Consider the following 19,083-nt stretch of genomic DNA (forward strand, 5'->3'; position numbering starts at 1 on the left):
TTGTAAACGTTGGAAAACACCAGTCAGCATTCTATGAATGTAAGGTATCATTACAAACTTTCATGTCTTGCGGATACATGAAATGTAACTGCATTTAAGTGGCATGCGTTGGATAGATGATTGATGTGAATTTTTGATGTAGTCTAGATAAGTCGATGTTCGATTAATTTATGACTTCATTATTTTTTGAAAAAATCTGATGTGAACACTACATGACTTGTATGGTCTATTAAATTATACATTTTTTTGCTGCATCTCATTTAAACTTATTTCGTCGAATTTTACGAGATATATTTCTCATTCAGTTAATTTAGTTCTCATATCGCGCCAAAGCAAAATTGCATAAAAACTCAAAGCATGTTCATTAAAAATTGAAAAATACTGGAAAACATAAAACCCCAAATGTAGTTAAACCAGTTTTTTTTTAACAATTAAAATTAGAGTTTCTACGCAAAAACAAGCGCAAGTCGAAAAGTGGGCAAGAGAGCAGATTTTTCGGTGCATAAACTTTTTGGTACCACTCGGCAAAAAGACGCTGAAGGTGCAGGAAGACTTAATTCACTATTCTGCTCAAATGTAAACAAATTTCAAACCAAACGTAAATTGTTTGTAAAACAAACCAAGTTTCAAATTTTTATAACTACTTTATAACTTTTTTTTAGTAGTCATCGGTTTGTTGTTAATTTTCTTCTGAAGTAAAAATCATCATTATATTAGTGAGATTTATCTAAAACTGGTGAAAGACTTCCCTAATTTTAGAAGCAAAAGACGTTTTTACCATTATATAATGCGACATACATTCTACATAATACGCTTTCTCATATAAAATATTGTGTGGATTTCCTCATTTTCCCCTTACGCATGCATAATCAAAGCTTAAATTTACTTAGATTTAATTAAAAAATATGAATGCAGGTGTTTGTGTCAGCAATGCACCTTTTAACAACTTAATTAAAAATGGCGGCACTTCTACATCTCCCATTCTAATGGCCGATCGACGAAATTTAATTTGCGTTTTTCATGTCTCAAACGAGTATCTTAGATGATATATTAGATTAATGCATAACATTGTTCTTATGTAGGTATTTTGACGCAAAATCGAACTTTTTCTGAAATGGCATAGTAATTTTTTTCCATATTTCAGTTCTATCACTCAAATTATCCCTAAATATTAAATTTTGTAAAATTTGGTGAGAAACTGAAAAATTTATCTCGGCTTTTTTCAGTTTTCCCCCAAGAATTATCCTTTTTGCAAATTCTTAATTTATGTTAACCTATTTTCCTTTCCCTTTCATTGCGCTGGAGTGGGGAAAAAGTGCATTGTTCATTCTTTGAAATAATATTAACAAAGAGCATAAACCACATTTGGCGTTACTATTGCTTTTAACAAATATGCCAAATATCAAAACATGCCAATATATAAATTCACGTATATCTTGTGAAATTTTGAATAAAGAACTCTAATCTTTTACAGGTATGCCTAGAAATACATCTATCTACTTTAAGGTGATAGAAAAAATTTTATAAGTTGTAATTCAAAATGTTTTCGAAAAATGTATAAAAATTACTAAAACAATACAAATTTAAGAAATAAATGAGAAAATACCTGCTAATTTTGTTTGGATTGATCCTAAATTTCGAATTGTGAAAGAAATTCAATTAACGATGAGGAGCCAAAATTTTGAGAGCAAATTCTTAAAAATTTCTCGTGCGTGTTTTACAAAACTTAGTACTTTGGCATAATTTGAGTCGCAGAATTGAAATATGGGAGAACAAAAAAATTGTATGTTTTGTCAGAAAAAGTCCGAATCTAGTATAAATCCTAAGTCATGCTTTCGAGACATGAAAAATGCAAGTTGAATTTCGTCAATCGGCTCGGTAGAACGAGAGGCATGGAACTGTTCCCCCTTCTTTTTTTTTGTGTGTGGTGCAGATTGTACCTTTTCATAGCTTAACAATTTGTTTGTTATCTATTGTAGGAGATGTTTTATTACATATTGTAGATGTACGCTCTCAAAGGCGAAGCAGAACAAAGTTTCAGCCCATGAAATTTTCATGTCCAACTAATTAAATAACTTACAAAAATATTAGAAGATATTTTTATCCTTGAAATCCTTTAGTGTTTAGCTACCTTGTGTAATTGTTCCATGAAATTTCTTTAGGCAGAGTAGGAACTAATTTTCTGCATAAATTTACGTCCATTTCGTGTTGCCACGTTGCAATTATCGTGTCCTTTAGTTCCATGATGGTTTTGGAGTGATGTCTTATAATTATTTTGACAGTAGTATCTCAAAGATTTTCCTATGGCCTGTATGTCTTAGGGAGTTTCCAGGGCGTGAAAGAAGTCTAATCGAGGTTTCCGGTTTCTTACTAAACTTGAAATTTGTATTTAAACAATTAATTTGTTCTAAGTTAAATGATTTGTTGGTAAAAGGGAAAATAAATAAGCCATTTTCTTTTTAAGTATGTTGTGTAGTTCAGGATCTTATTGAATAATCATGAATGACTTAAGAAGTACAGCGTACCGGTGGCTATGTGCGAAACTCTGACACTGGTAGATCGACTAGCGAACGGGTTCCTTGCATGGCTATTTCCATGGTTTTCCTTTGTATAAAGTAAATTAATCACTTTCTGTCAGAAAATTCTTTACGAATACCCAGGTAACTTTCGTAGAGATTCCTTGGCGGATAACCCTCGCGTGCTTTACCTCAGCAGTTCTCAACCTTTTGACTAACACTTACCATCTAAACAAAAATTGGAAAACTTTTGTAGCATCACTACATTTTACAATGATTATTTTACAATTTCTCAATAGAAATATTAAATTGCCTTTTGCTCAATCTATTGGCTATTTGTATTTAATATGCGCACATAAAAATAGTAGATAAAAAATTGGTTACCATTTTTAATTATCAAAATTTAATTTGTAATTCTTTAATCCTAAAATTTAGTGTTAAATTTGGGCCTGTTTAAGAGAAATCAATTACTTTATGTGTGATCTTATTTCACTTAGTTTTAACCGTGAATGAGGTTCTCCTTTTAATTTTGTTCTGTATTTATTTTTCAAATATAACATGGAAGAAAATTCAAGTTTGAGAGGTTCTGCAAAAAGGCAATCAAAATTTAATAGCTTTATTTGAAAAGTTTTTTTTTTTTTAATCGGTTCAGCCAAAAGTTAACAAGTGTGTTATTTTTTAAATCTTCAGTCTTCTTTTGAAATCTTTGAGTTCGATCGCAGGAAATTACTATCAATTGTTCTTTTTCTTCACAAGATTTTTTAATTTAATAGTTAAAAATACTTTGTTTGAGTACCACCAATTTGTCTCTCGCATACCACCTGTTGAGAATCGCTGCTTTACCTTATTCAGCGGACCAACGAACGTGGAAGATGCAATATATTTCGATACAGCCAGCAGTTTTTCTTTTAAACTCAAGAATATTCTCTTTTAATATTAAATATTCTGAAATTCTTCTCAGAATAATTAGTATATATTGTTTGTTCTAAAAGTTGTTTTGTGCTTAACGAGTTTAAATTTTAAGCCATGTCGATTGTTTTGTTCATCTTAGCTATGAAGAATTCATTTTACTGCTGTCTAGAACTTTGTGTTGCATTAAGAAGTCAATGTTAATTAGCAGTTTTCTTATTTTCACGACAATGAAGCGAATAATATTGTGAGTTAGCTTCCTTTGTATAGTTATAGTAGAATTGGATACAGGCCCTGTGTATTTTATTGATCGATTTAGCAATAATTAATCTGGAAAGGATAAAATATATTCCTTTTTTTTATATACTAGGAATATCAAAAGAAGTTTGGGAATTTAATTTGCTTTACTTTATGACATTGAAGTGATGCCATATAATTTAAACCGTACGCTTTCCAGGTCGATACCCTCTTCTGTAAAATATCCATCGACGTACTTAATGGATAATGTGAGGGCATTAAGGTGAATCATGCCCATCTTTTTGGCGCTGAATGATTTATCCATACAATTGAGACTTGAAGTAGGATTAGTTGGCAATCTGAACAGCATTGCCCCACCCGGTTCAATGAATGAGTTAAAGAAATTGCTGGTAAGCAGTTGTGTCGGTGTTGTTGAACTTGATTGCTTGTATTCTCGCCCTCATCGTTTTCTGCTAGTACTAAATGGTGTTATTTATTTAACTATGTTATTCGATTGATTCATGAAAAGCATAGGTTTATTGTTTTCAGACCTTAAGGTTTTAATGAAGGAGAAGTTATTGGTGCTGTTCCAGTTTCTTACTTTGATGACGAAATTATTTCGCTTCGTACTTTTTTCCTTTTTGTATTGCTGTTTATTTATTTAAAAACTATTATGATATTTATTTATTATAAACTATTATTATAAATAACGATTAATATTTTTTCATCCGGAAATCTTAATTTTGAAAATTCGAAACGAGCCTAAAATTTTAGAAAACATCTGCTTCTGGTATTTTTTTTCTTGCTCAAATATATGTATTTTATGACTTTTCGTACTGTCTCTTTGCTGCTGAAAATCTATACTTTTAAAATCTATGAGATTGTGCTTATTTGTGATGTCATTTCGAGAACATGCAATGGACGATTAACGTATAAAGCTACACAAGCTATAGCTTAGGGCCTCCGCTTTCTTGGGAGCCCCCCCCCCAAACAAACCCTGTAGGTATCCGAAAATCATATTTGGCACTGACATATAATATCTGAACTTATAAAGGGCTCCATATCTCAAATAGCTTAGGGCCTTATCAAGTCTAAATCCGGCTGTGAGAACATGAACCTTGCTCAAGAACGGCGGGGAGTTGAGTTTCGAGGGAGGTACCTCCGGATTCCAAAAATTCGTGGGAAGCCATTTCGACCATTCTTATCATCAGCCGAGATATTAATTAAAAATTCTGAAAACTCTAATTTTCGCACTAAATTTTCCTAATGGCAACAGTCTCGTGCGCTGGAAATAAAAAAATTTGCTTTATTTCGAAATGTGTTGCCACTGCTCGTTTTCAAATCGTAGTTTGTTGATAAATATTTGTAAGTTTTACAAAATATGGAGGTGGGGGGAAGAGGAAGAAAAGAAAAGAGAATCTGAAAGGTTTCAGATTTTATGTTTCGTCTAAAAGGGCTTTTTTCTTTTTTTTTTAACGTTTTGTGTGTTACTTTTATTAATTAAGTATCAGGTTCTTCGTACTTAAACCACATAAAATCCAATTGAGCAGCAATATCACAAAATACGTAAAAACAGCAAAATAGCAGTTTTTTCGAATTTTCGAAACACAGTCTCGCGCGCTGGAGATAAAATTGTGTTTTTCCGTATACAGTGGTGCCATTGCTCGCTTTGAAATCGTTGAGTTTGTTAATCAAAAATTCGTTCAAGTTTTACAAAATTTGAAATAGATAATAAAACAAATTCGAAATTTAAAATTCGATCTTCCAAATGCCATGTTCTGTTGGAGGACTTACGTTGTTCAAAATTTGATGGCTCCAGTTATTTTTTCACAATGCAAGAAAAATTCATGCATTCATGCAGATTCTTCATTATTTAGTTTCTTTAAGTACAATACATGGCGATAATATTTGGTGGCAACAGTTTGAAAAATGAATCAACGCAGAAAGCGAAACTACGCAAAATGCCGTTTTGAGGCAAACGTGACCTTTGGGTCTAACACCCCTTTGGGCTAAAAATGTTTCATTATTTATATTTAAGTTGAATATTAGTTTATTTATTAATAATCATATATTTTTAAAATGTAATGAAACCTAAAATTATGTATCTTTAATGCTTGCTAAAATCGATTAAGTTTCGTGTTTTGTTTGGAAAATACGATCACTTTCGTATAATTGTTTTTCCAGGTAATACAAATATGTTTCATTAGATATTCATATTTGGTATTTTTAAGCAATTCACAATGCATCCTTGGATAAAAAATCAATATCAGTCTTAACTTCTTATTTCCATTTACAATTTTAGATGTTATTCTTATTCAGTTTTTACAAGCTGCTGTCAAAAAACGAAATAAATAATACAAAATCTACAGGCGCGGTAAGATGACTTCCCCGCAAAGCAGTTTTAGGGTTGCCATAAAATGGTAAGGAGGTAGGGTTGTCACATTTGGCGAGAAATCGCCCATTTGGTGACAAAATTGGCGATATGCCATGGGCGGATGGAGAACCTTCTGGAACGAATTCTTACCGGTTTAGCCCAGAATGTTCTCGAACACAAGCCGAAAGCTATATAAACCCTGCTGGTTCGCAGTCAGTTAGTGTACGTCTCGTCTGGAAAGCTGATAGTCAGTCATTGAGTGTGTGCCTCGTCTAGAGTGCGAGATAGTTAGTCTCGAGTTGGTCAGTCCGTGCGGAGTCGATCGAGTTGACAGCCGGGCAGCGAGTGCCGAGTGGATCGTCGAGTGCATCGAAGAGTCACTTAGTGTATCGCGATTAGTGCATCGTCGAGAGAGTGTGTTAAGCTCCGGAAACGACTGAACCGAAGAGTCGGGAGCTGTGTTGTTGAGTGCATCGCGAGTTGTAGTGTGGAGAGTTGCGAGAGTACGTGGAGTTCCGAGAACGATCGAGCAGAGTCGAGAGCTGTACTCTGGTGCTTTGCAGTGAAGCTTTTTCTATCGTTATTGCCTGCCAGTGCCTGCCACTGTGTCGCTGATTGTTCCAGCGTGTTTATTGTACGTCTTTGACGAGTGTAAAAAGTGACTTTGGATCTGTCCTGATGAATATTGGCTGAATAAAGTGTGTTTCGATATTCCATCAAATGCTGTCGTCGTTATTCACTCCAAATCCACACGAACGTCAAGGAAGAAAATAACGTAACAACTGATGTCAGAAAAGCGCAACAATACGAACGAAACGAAATAAAAAAAATTAGATTATTTAATTTTAATAATATGTTTAGAAAGATAAGTTTTACGATGTTTAGGAATGTCCGAGTATAATTTTGGTAAAATCCTAGGAAGTGGTGATTTATATTGTAATATATAAATGCTGTACTTTTGTCGGAACAGTTGTTGATTTCGGTTGTAACCAGCATCAAGGAGTTTGCGCAATTTCCTCATTATAGCTGTTACTCCATATATTTGTGATTTCCCCATGTCATAATGCGTTTAAGTTTAAACGTCATTGTTTTTTCACTTTACAGGACGTGATCACCTTACACCTTTCTGTATCTAAATTCTCTAGTACATAGGAGTTGAGAGGTCTAAATTTCAAGTAGTCGTTTCTTGAGCGATATAATATGTTTTTTTATCGATTATTTTTTACTCCTGTCTCAGAGCTTTGCTTTTGTATATTTTTAGATTAATTATTGGAAAAACATACTAGTTCCATGTGATTCGCGAAGCTAGATGATTTTTAAAATGATGATGACTAGATGACTAATTATAATTATTCTGATTTTTGTATATTTCCATCTCCGAATCCTTTTCTATATATTCATTATACCAAGTGAAATTTTTCTCTTTTTAAAACTAAACGTTTTCTGCATTTTTACCGTTTTCTGTCTTCTCAAAGACAATCTACCAGGAAATAGCATGTCGTGTAAGATAGTTTTCTCGTATTATCTAGACAATAAGGAATTTTAATTAAAACTGTTACTGCAGCTGAGATGCAAAACATTGCTATTTATTTGTTTTATGTGAATTTAATATGAGTTTTTTGTTGTTGTTGAAAAGAATAATGCCAGTCGGGTTAAAAAGTTTGTCATTTCTTGGAGCTTCATTAAGCGTTTCTGAAAGTTAAGTGGAATTTAATGAAATTCTTTGCATTAGTTGCGCGAGTTTATTGGACTTTATGTAATGTCTCAAGCTAAACATATTAATTCATTCGAATGGGGAAGGGCTTAAATATATACAGATATATGTTAGCGATTTTCTTCACTTTGTAGTGCTTGTTAAATGTTATTTACTAAAATAAAAATAAAAGAAAAAGAACTGATTTTAATCTGCACACTATTATTTATAGAGTATAATATGATCTGCGTTATAAAAAGCTGTTTGTTTTTTTTTTCCTTCCCCACCCCGGGAAATATGGCGGGTTAACTCAGGCAGACGGATTTCCATGTTTTAAGTTCTCCACAAACCAACCGTAAATAAGATATTTGATTTGTGACTGCAGTGACTTTGCTACATAAGGTTCTATTCTACATAAGGTAAGAAATTTATCAAGACAGAAATGCGCTTGAGAAGTTGATGATAAGGAAGAGTTCTACGAGACCCTCAAATTCCATTCCCTGGGGACTCGATTAAAATTGGAACAGAGGTAACACAAATAGCCGTCGTATGCTGTGCCTAAATTAAATAGTATAATTCAATTAGAGGAATTTTTTATTTCCTCCCACCCCCTCTTCCAATTAACTTACATATTTACTCGAAAATAAAATCTCCTCGAATATAGGACTCTCCTTACATTTTATGATAAGTTCTAAAAAAAATAAAATATTGTGATATTTGAATACTTGACAAAGAGCATGTCTCTGATTAGAATGAAAAGTAAACTATCTAATTAAAAACAATATTTTACTATACTAATTTTATACCGTTAGTGACAAATTTTTTACCCGTTTGGTTTCATTTCGTGCCATTTCTGTTGAGCATATTAAAAATGCTTGTTTGAAATCGAAATGTTTGTATGGAGTACTATGATGTTACTGTTAAGTTAAAAATTATGATTAATTAGTAATATACTCTCGAGCCATGTGTTCAAGGACTAATAATTTAATAATCATCTTTGAACTAGAATAATTAAGTAATTTTCTAATATGGCATTTACATTTATAAATATTCAAAGCATTTCGTGAAATAAGTATGAATTTAATCCTCCCCCCAAATTATGAAATCGATGAAAAAAGTATATTGTCTTACGTTTGTAAACATTTTTACTGCATTGCGTAAGTAATTAAAACCACTATCACATTTAACTAATTCGATAAATAATAGTAATAATATTTTTTTTTCTTTTCTGAATCAGTCAAAGTTATTGCCTTTATGGTATCGTTCATAAATAATTCCGCTTACGTGTGATTGTTATCGCTAAGCATATCTCATACGAAACGAAAGATTTTACCATCAGTGGCTTCAACAGATCATTTATTTCCCAGTTAGTCAAGTCCGGATGTCGAGTGAAATCGGATGTTGGAAAATAGAATGCAGACGTCATAAAGACGGCGTCCTTGTTTTCAAATCATGCCGATTAATTAATTGGCTATTACCCTAGTGGGAACTTAGAAACGAACTGGGTGCTGTCGACAACTCCGTTCACATTTGTCAAATATTTCACTGTCTTAACCTGTGAAGCAAATTATCTTCATTCAGAAATGGTAAAAAATGTCTTATTATTAGCTCAGAATGCCTATTAATTTCGTTTTAGCGTTTTGCGTCGAATCACTAAACGGAGTATCACTTTTCAGATTGTTGGCCACCAAATATCAGAGCCCTGTATTATATGTAAAGAAATTAAATAATGAATAATCTGCATAAATGTATGTATGTTTCTCGCACTGTGATAAAACAACGGTACCTAGAGATATCAAATTTTGAACAACGTAATCCTGAACCCGAATATGGGCATCTGGAAACCCAGATTTGGAATTTGTTTCATTGTCTATTTCATATTTTGTAAAACTTTAACGAATTTTTGGTTGACAAACTTAACGATTTCAAAGCGAGCAGTGGCAGCACTGTACAAGGGGGGGGGGATTTTTATCTCAAGCGCGCGAGACTGTGTATTAGGAATTCTAAAGATATGCTCTTTTTAAATTACCGTCTTTTTCTGAAAATAAGACATCCCCCGAAAATAATCCCTAGTTAAAATAATGTGACAAAAAGAATTCGTTAAAAAATGCTGTTGATTTATTAAGTAATAATATGTTTAGCTTTTCTAATATTCGTATTTCAGAGAAATGTTTGAAACAAAATAATCCGAGAAATTAATTGTTTACCTCTACAGTTTGCTTCAAATTAATTCTTGGAATTTATCTTAACCAGTTCACCGTTTGCCCCGAGAGAGATACGTTTGGGATTCAGCCAGTACTCACTGCGCTAAAGACATGAAAAACTTTCTTGCTGAGAGGATGATTGATCAAATAATGATTCCGGCAGGAATGACTGGTTACCTCCAGACACTTGACATTGCAATAAACAAGCCATGCAAGGATCATTTGCGGATGGAAATCAATGAATATATTGAAAACAGAATGGTGAGAAATCATCGAGGTAATTTTGTAAAACCAGGCTTACAAGAAGTTGTGAATTGGGTAAAAAATTCATGGGACAAAATAACTGATAGTGATGTTTCCAATGCACTACGAACAGGCTACTTAGACAAGAAGTATTCATTTAACGATAGCTATATCGCAAGACATGAGAGATTCGGACCAATGATACAACAGGAAATGGATTTTGAAGAAAATCAGAATATAATTCAGAATTTTATTTATGACGATGTTCCAGAAGAAGATGACATGACTGTAATTGAATAAATTTAAATGCCTGTATTCTGTGTAAAATAAATATTAAATAAAAATATATAAATATATTTTTATTTTTGCCCTCCCCCGAAAATAAGTCTAGCGCGTATTTTGGACCAAAAAAGAAAGTAAGACAGTGTCTTATTTTCGGAAAAAGACGCTATTTTGTGATATAGGTGTTGAATTGAGTTTTGTGGTTTAACTACGAAGAATAAATATTTTATGCCGGGAATTTTCATTGAACGTTTACCATTACAACGCCATTTATGGTTTTTCAGTGCGTTGATCAATTTCGCAGGAAAAAAGAAATGGCTATTGCCATTCGAAAATTTCGAAATATTTTCACTGCCACCATGATGTGATAGTTCTATTATTTGAAATCATGACTATCTAGAGCGCAAGATCTTCAAATAACAATATGTGAAATTTCATTTCGATTGGTTTAGCGGATAGGCTGCTAGGCGTTCATATATCGAGGAATTTTTTTATGACCACCCTGTATATCTTGCAAGTGTGTTAGAAGGTAATGCATAATTTAAATAAACTGATAAGACAAACGATTCGTAATTCAGATTAGAAGTTCCGGGACCCGCGTCGTTCTCGGTTTGTGTAAAATATCCGTGAATTCTGGCATTAGTTGTCACTGTTGTTTTTCTGTATAACAATGGAGACTTTTCATAGGATTAGAATTAAAATACTTGAATAATCTTCTGCTTCTCCCCCTTTTTTAACGAAACGTTTGCTCAGAAACTTACTGGGATACACGCGCTTACATCTAATGTAGAAACTTTCAGACATTTAGGCAAAGTAAATTCTTAAAGCGAGTTCTTGAGAACATGTATGAACATGTATTTAACATCGTTTCCACACGGCATCAAAATCATCTAAAACAACGGACGATCACTTTTAGCGAGAGGTCGATGATGACCTAATAATTTATGCCAGTTTCGAGTATTGATTATGACAATTACGATTATGGTTATGACAGTTTCGAAGTCAGACAGCTTGCCGTTGAAGTTGTGTGTTCCGGTTTAGCGCTAGACAAGTTTGCTCACTCTGTGCATGATCTGGCATATTAAGGAGTAAATGATTAATATAATTTTATGTAGCAAGTTTTAAAGATTCGTATCAGATCTTCAAACCTGATTATAAGGTACTGAAACAGGTTCCCAGTCTGCCTGTAACTATTCACATCCTGCATTAAATGTCTTCCGTTAAGTGGAATAATGTGCAATAATAAACTTTTCAATTCTAATGCTTAAAATTTAGAATAATAGCTAAAGTTAAGAAAGAAAACTTAAAGCTTTCAGATTTTATATTACGCATAAAAGGGTGTTTTTTTTTTAACGTTTTGTTACCTTTAGTTATTAAATATCATGTCTTCGCACTTAAACTATAAAATTTAGTTCAACAGCAATATCGCAAAATAATTTTAAAAGAGCATATCATAAGAATTTCCAATATACAGTCTCGCGCGCTGAAGTTTTTTTTTTTTTTTTTTCCCTCCCTGTATAGTTTTGTTATTGCTCGTTTCGAAATCGTTTGAGTTCGTTAATCAAAATTTCTTTAAAGTTTACAAAATATGAAATGCACAATAAAACAAACTTGAAATTCTAAATCCGGGCTTCAGGGTGTGCATATTCGGGTGGAGGACTACGTTATTCAAAATTCGATGGCTCTAGATACGGTTGCTTTTTTACAGTGCGAAAAAATGCGTACGTTCATGCAAATTCTTCATTATTTAATTTCTTTAAATGTAATACGGGACGATAATATTTGGTGGCAGCAATTTGAAAAGTGATTGAGATTTTTATAATGATTCTACATAAAAATCCCGTTTTGAGACTAAGAGACTTCTGGGCTGACCCTCCTTTGAGCTGAAAAGAAGAAAGGCGGAGGGGAGTTCATTTGAAATGCGTTTTCAATTTTTCAACATTCTTTTTCAGTTTTGAGAATTTTATATTTTCTATCTCTAAATCCAATTGCACGTAGTTTATATAACATACGTGTATTTAATATAATATTTCTATATTTAATATAATATAATATTTCCAGTGTACGTAATAGTGAAATTTTGATAAAAAATTATTTAAAGCGGTGAAGTGACTTTTCTCTCCTAAACATTGCATCAATCATTATTCCGCTAATTATTATTTTAATTTATTCCTAATCTTTAGAATATTTTCAATGTTGTAATCAACTTTGAACAGTCATTCTTTACAAACCTTTGCTTTAGATTTATTGAAAGCTAAAATCAATGAACTCGTATGTTATTGATTACCAGACTTACTTTCATTTATATCTCTCTTTTTCTTTTCAGAGGATAATTTACGTAGAATTCGTGATATCCATGAAGGAATACAAAAGCTGAGAGAGCTAAATACCAAGCAGATTGTTGTTCACGTAAGTAAAATTAACGATCTATTTTTTTTTTTTTTTTTTTTTAATAATTTTATCATTGCTTTTGCTACTTGAGAATATGACTGAAATCAATTTTCAAAACTAAATGAATATTAATGCTGTATATTAAGTTTCTGCGGATAGAATGAATGCTTTAGAAATATATCTTTCGTGTATGCTTAGTAAAATCTTAAAATTATCTTGATTTCTACTCTGGATATACATATTTCTGGACAGATTTGATGGGGTTTTGATAGAATTGGATTATTTAATTATGGCAAAGCACACGAGGGCTATCTGCCTAAAGGAAGGGATGCCTTCGTGGAGAACGTTTTAAGGGAAAATCGCTCGTATACACGTTACACGTGGGGAAAGATTCGATCCTCGGACCGAACTACCAGTATTTAGCGTCTTTACCGCTCGTCCGCTCGTGGGCTCGTTTTTTTATAGGAATTTACCAATATTTATATCTAATTGCATCATTGTTTTCGGAAAAATATTTAACTGCAATGTAGGCTAGGTAGAGGAATCGTGAGCGTGAATAATAGGTGCAGATCGACAAAAACGTATGGGTGTCACATATTATCATACCACGGAATCATCGTGTCTTATTCTTCGTTTCGTTGTGCCCTTCTTGTGAAGACGATATAGGCAAACTGAAAATATATCATGTGTGAAAAAAGCTGTGTTTTATATAACAAGCCCTTACGCAGAACATTCAGGACGCCAGTTTGTTAGTCATCTGGCCTTCCTGTTTGTATCGAATGATCACGCCAGATACTATATCGAAGGCTTGCTTTCAGTTTTATGTATTTCCTTGATGATGTCATAAAGAATAGGCTTGACTAGAATAATACTATCTACGCAGTCACGAACTGAATGCTCTTTACTAATAAGTTGCTATTTTGTTTTCAGAATTTCCTAAAATCTTTTGTATGGGGAAAGTTATAAATGTTTTCGTTATCATAGAATAATAATTTATATTGGGTTTTGTGTTAGTGGCATTGCTTTTCCAAAGTAAATCAGAAAGCGTAATCCATCCGTTGATAGCGAAAGTTTAGGTCAGTAAATTTATATTTTTAGAACGGTAGTGAATCTGTCTTTTCTATCTAAGTGGCAAGGCGTTAATGTCTGTGTTTAAATCTGCACAAAGTTCTTTGAATTGTTTTATAAAATGCATTTCTGGTAATAAGATCTTCCTGCACCTTTCCCAGTTTTATTTACTAACAAAAGGGTTATGAGTTCCAAAATATGATTTTGCGTCAAGTTCACTGAAAACGGCTTATCACTTTTCAAATTGTTGACCAACAAATATCGACCTGTATATTATTTTTAAAGAAATTAAATAACGAACAATCCGCATATATGTATCTGTGTTCCTCGCATTTTAAACGACGGTGCCTAGAGCCATCATATATTGAATAACGTAGCCTTCCACCCGAATATGTGCACCTGGAAGCTCGGATTTTATATTCCATATTTTATAAAAAAAATTAATTTTTTATTAACAATTTCAACGATTTGAACGAGAGCAGAGGCAGCACTTCAACGGAATAAAACATTTTTATCGCCAGCAAGCTAACCTGTCCATTGGGAATTCTAAAAATATGTTGTTTTTAAGTATTCTGTGATTTTGCTGTTTAATTTAATTTTATGTAAGCGTGGAGAACATGATATTTAATTTATAAATTTAACACACAAAACGTTAATAATAAAAAGATAAAAATATTTTGCAAGCCATCTTACTAAGAAAACCGAACACTGATATGATGAACTGAGAAAAAAAAAAAAAAAAAAAAAAAAGTATGCGAACATGAAAAAATAGAAAATTGTATGCCAACACTGTACTGGGATTTCTAAGCATATGTCGCTATGCTGCTTTTGAATTTTTTGTGATTTTGCTGTTGAGTTCCATATGGCATAAGTGTGAAGAGAACGATGCTTGAAAATAAAGCTATTATACATTTTTAAGTTTCAGTTTCATTTTTAACAAGACATTTATTTACTTACCACGAATTTCCGGATAAGCCGAGATGCCCTTGCTGCAAATGTTTAGTTAAAGTTGAAAACTCGTAGATCAACTAAAGTTCGAATAATTTTGTTCGTCTAACTTAGCTAGACCTAGCAGAAAAATTGAAGATGAATGCGAAATTCTATTCATCCGGAAAAATAAACTAAAATCTATCGCCGGGTCTTTCGAGGGGGACATTAGCAGTGCTTTGGATGGAATCGAAGATATAATCTACGAGGTAGATGATGGCTATATTAATGGTGGTATGTAGAACAGTACCATTCGTCCGTATTTCCAATACTGCAAAGGGAAACTTCCGAGAATTGTGAGAAAATTCTAAATATATGCGATTAATGTATATGAAGATTAAATAAAATGGAAAAAAAAAAAATTCTGAAAGCTTTTCAAATTTTATATTATGCCCAAAGTCCCCCCCCCGTTTTGTGTGTTACCTTTATTTATTTAATATCATGTTCTTCACACTTAAACCATAAAATTCAATTCAACAGCAATATCGCAAAATAATTTTAAAATGAGCATATCTTTAGAATTCCCGATACACAGTCTCGCGCGCTGGAGATAAAGTTTCTTTTTTTTCCTCCGTACAGTGTTGCCATTGCTTGCTTTGAAATTGTTGAGTTTCTTAATAAAAAAATTCGTTAAAGTGTTACAAAATATGAAATCGATAATAAAACAAATTCCAAATCAGGGCTTCCAGATGACCATATTCGGTTGGAGACGTACGTTATTCAAAATTTGATGGGTCTAGGTACCGTTGTTTTATTACTATGCCAGAAACATACATACATTTATGCAGATTCTTCATTATTCAATTTCTTTAAATATAATACAGGGCGATAATATTTGGTGGCAACAATTTAAAAAGTGATTCGCCGTTTATAGTGAATCAACGCAAAATCCCAAACGAAATTCATAGCCCTTTTTGGCAATTTGCCCCTTTGGGCTAATAATATTTTTTAATTAATTTTAGTTATTTGAATTATTAGTATTTTTTTAATTGAATTATTTCTAATTTTTCTGGACCTTGTATCTAAGAATACTCCAAAACTTCGGCAGTAGATAGTTTTCTAAAATCCTCGTCTTATTCACGAAAATACACAGTACATTTTTAACGCGCTGGAAAGTTAAGAAAATTATATTGTTGTGCTGCACCCCCCCCCCTTAAGAGAAATTTTTATATCTTTTCCAACGTTTTTGGAATCGTTTGGTTTTTCTCGAATGGAATCCACACGAGTTTGAACATCTGCTGCACTCGGTCCATAAATGGCATTCTCCACAGAAACATTCTTTTCTTCGTGGATTGGCTGGATTTAAAATGCAGTCTGGATGACCACTTCCGTGAAATAGTGTCGCGTCGATTTCCTCGTGACATTCGTTATTTTATCGACAAGCGAACTCCATAGCAATTAAATTTATCGCAGATCACGATCAAATGGTCTGAAAGAAAGCTTTGCAAATCACGTAACTTATTTTCATGGTATTTCTTAATGGCGTAATTCATCTAGCTCAAAATGCCATTGATTTTTTTTAATGTTTATGCCAAATCCTTTAACATATTTTAGAATGTACTGCATAATTTGAACTTGTAAAATATGATGGCCTGAAAGTTATTTTTTGTGTTTAAAATTCATTTGTTTGCTAATACTTACAAAATAAAATTTTGCTGCCTTTCAAGAGTTTGTTAGAGTTTTGGTTAATTTACGTTTAGACAGTCTACAGATGCATTTAACAAACTTGTGTAACACGAAACTCTTTGTTAACTGCCGTGGGAAAGTATCCTCTACTGATTTTCTGTTCGTAAATGTTTTGGAATCTGCATATAGAGATCTTTTGATGGCTGCAGCATTTCTTCGAAATGATTTGCATGTGAGAGATGTCCACGTAATCTCAAGTAAATGCGTAATCATTTTTGTTGAATTCGAGTGTGATGATATACGCTTGTTTACTTGTTGAGACATATGAAAACTTCAAGCATTACGCGTTCGTATGTCGATGATAATCTTCGTGTGCTAAATAAATGTTTTCAAATCATAATAGAATAGAGACACATCATAATAGAATCTTCACTAGAACAATTATTGAAAAGTTTGCTGGAACTTATATAAATGAAATCCTGTCTATTTTTACGGGGCAAAGTGGTTTTAGAATTCCAATGGTGCAGATAATGTGAGTGACTCACTTTTCAGTCCACCTTTTGTCGTAAAGACTCTTTTACTGCATTTTAAGTTAATGGAAATAAAGGCAAACGGGTGAGTTTTTCTTATGGCTTAGGAAACTTAAATTTACAAATGTTGATATTATTTTTAGAGATTTTGTTCTGCTTTTAAATGGAGTTAATTTAATTGTTAGTTCTTATTATTTTTGCAAATGATTTCGCAAAAAATTATTTATGAAAGGTAATTTTAATTAGTTAGCAAAAAATGTCAATTAAAGCGATTCCAGTTCCTTGAGAACATTTTGCGTACATAAACTGATGGAATAAAGGGGCTTCCGTATGTTTCAGGTTTTTGTATCAGATTAAGATCATTTTAGCTTATTTTGGTCTAAATTCGCGGATTTTAAAACATCTAGCGAAATAACTGAAACCCTATTGGCAGCATTATTTTCTACTAACAACACAAAACGAACCAGTTTTAAAGGGAGAGATAAAGCTAGGTATTAATTTTGTTTTGTTTTCAATTTATGTTCAAAGTCCAGTAGCTATAAACTCCATATAATGAGTAAAAAAAAGCGTAGTATCTGTGAAACCAAGCTGGTCATTTCAAAATAAATACACAAATTAAGTTTTCTTTTTTTTTTTCTTTTTTTAAAAAAAAAAAAAAAAAAAAAGACCAGAGGGCTTTAGCCCAGAAGGGCTATTTTTTCGTTTTGGTATTTTGCGTTGAAAACTTTTCCCGTTCCACTTTTCAAACGGTTGCCACCAAATATTATTCCCCTCTGTTTGATTTAAGGTGATCAAATAATGAAGAATCTGCATGAATGTAGTATATTTCTCGCATTGTGATAAAACAATGGTACCTACAGCCATCAAATTTTGAATAATGTAATCCTCCACCGAATGTAGGCATTTGGAAGCCCTAATTTGGAATTTGTTTTACTATCAATTTCAAATTTAAAAAAAAAAAAAAAAATATCTCCAGTGCGCAAGACTGTGTATCGGAAATTCTAAAGATATGCTCTTTTTAAATTATTTTGCGATATTGCTATCGAATTGAATTTTCTGGTTTAAGAGCGAAGAACATGATATTTAACAAATAAAACTTACACACAAAACGTTAAAAAAACGCCTCTTTGAGCGTAATGTAAAATCTGAAAGCTTTCATATTTTTAAATGTAGATATATATATATTTTTAACACACCAAACCTCTTGTGTCTTATAGATATGCAAGTATTATCTGTGCGCGAGGAATGTAGCTTCTAATGTCATAAGGAATTTCTGTAGGCCGTTGAGCAAATACATCTTAAATTGGCCTTCGGTGTAGAGGAGTTTATCATTTCTTAATTCTGGATCGTTTTTATTCTTAACCGTTTAGTTATCATTTGTGAGAGTGGAGGGAGGGGAAACGCAAGAAATTCCATCGTTGTGGCAGTTGAGATTTGATCATTATTTAATCGATTCTGGTCTCTAGCTGACTTTAAGGTTGAAACATTAAGCACATCCATGGTTCTGTTATCTGTAGAATCATAATTCGAGCTTCCAGTTGCTCGCATTTAGGAGGATGTGAATTTCTTCCCTTCTTTACTCAAATTACACATTCATATTTGCATTTCGAGCTCCTGAAGTACTTTTGCATGAATAATGAACGTCTGCATACGACCCAGCTTAATGGGCATTTGCAAGTTGCGCAACTACCTCTATGTTGCTATTGTTGAACATACTTACTGAACTAAAGAGAAACTAAGTAATGATTCTGTTTTGCTAATCAAAAGAAGAATCGTCGGGAATTTTCCTCAGCTGGTATGTTTTTCATATTTTTAATGGCAAACTTTAGAATAGCTCATTATTCTCCTTAACGCGAATTCTAATACTAATTCCAAGCGAGTCGAATTTGTATACTGGATAGAAACTTCGGCACATATATTTATTGTGTCTACTCTTGAGAATTCGTATCACCTCTCGCTTCAAAAAAAAAAAAAATTGCCCTTTAATGGCTGTTTTTCATTCCAGTTAGCTATTAATAAGGTA

At 32.7% G+C, this 19,083-nt stretch overlaps 1 protein-coding gene across 10 annotated transcripts in view; it reads left to right on the plus strand.

The window, feature by feature from the left end:
- The window catches only part of LOC118190859 (rho guanine nucleotide exchange factor 28-like), a 565,987-nt gene that overhangs the window by 390,449 nt on the left and 156,455 nt on the right, over positions 1-19,083 (plus strand). For all 10 annotated transcript variants that reach the window (XM_085819410.1, XM_085819412.1, XM_085819415.1 and 7 more), the window contains one exon: positions 12,785-12,867. In XM_085819410.1, the coding sequence (XP_085675536.1) occupies positions 12,785-12,867 (83 nt within the window). The remainder of the gene's footprint in view (positions 1-12,784; positions 12,868-19,083) is intronic.

The sequence above is a fragment of the Stegodyphus dumicola genome, chromosome 6 (genome assembly GCF_044657685.1).
Source record: "Stegodyphus dumicola isolate Sdum_Otavi_A_Nest chromosome 6, ASM4465768v1".
NCBI lineage: Eukaryota > Metazoa > Arthropoda > Arachnida > Araneae > Eresidae > Stegodyphus > Stegodyphus dumicola.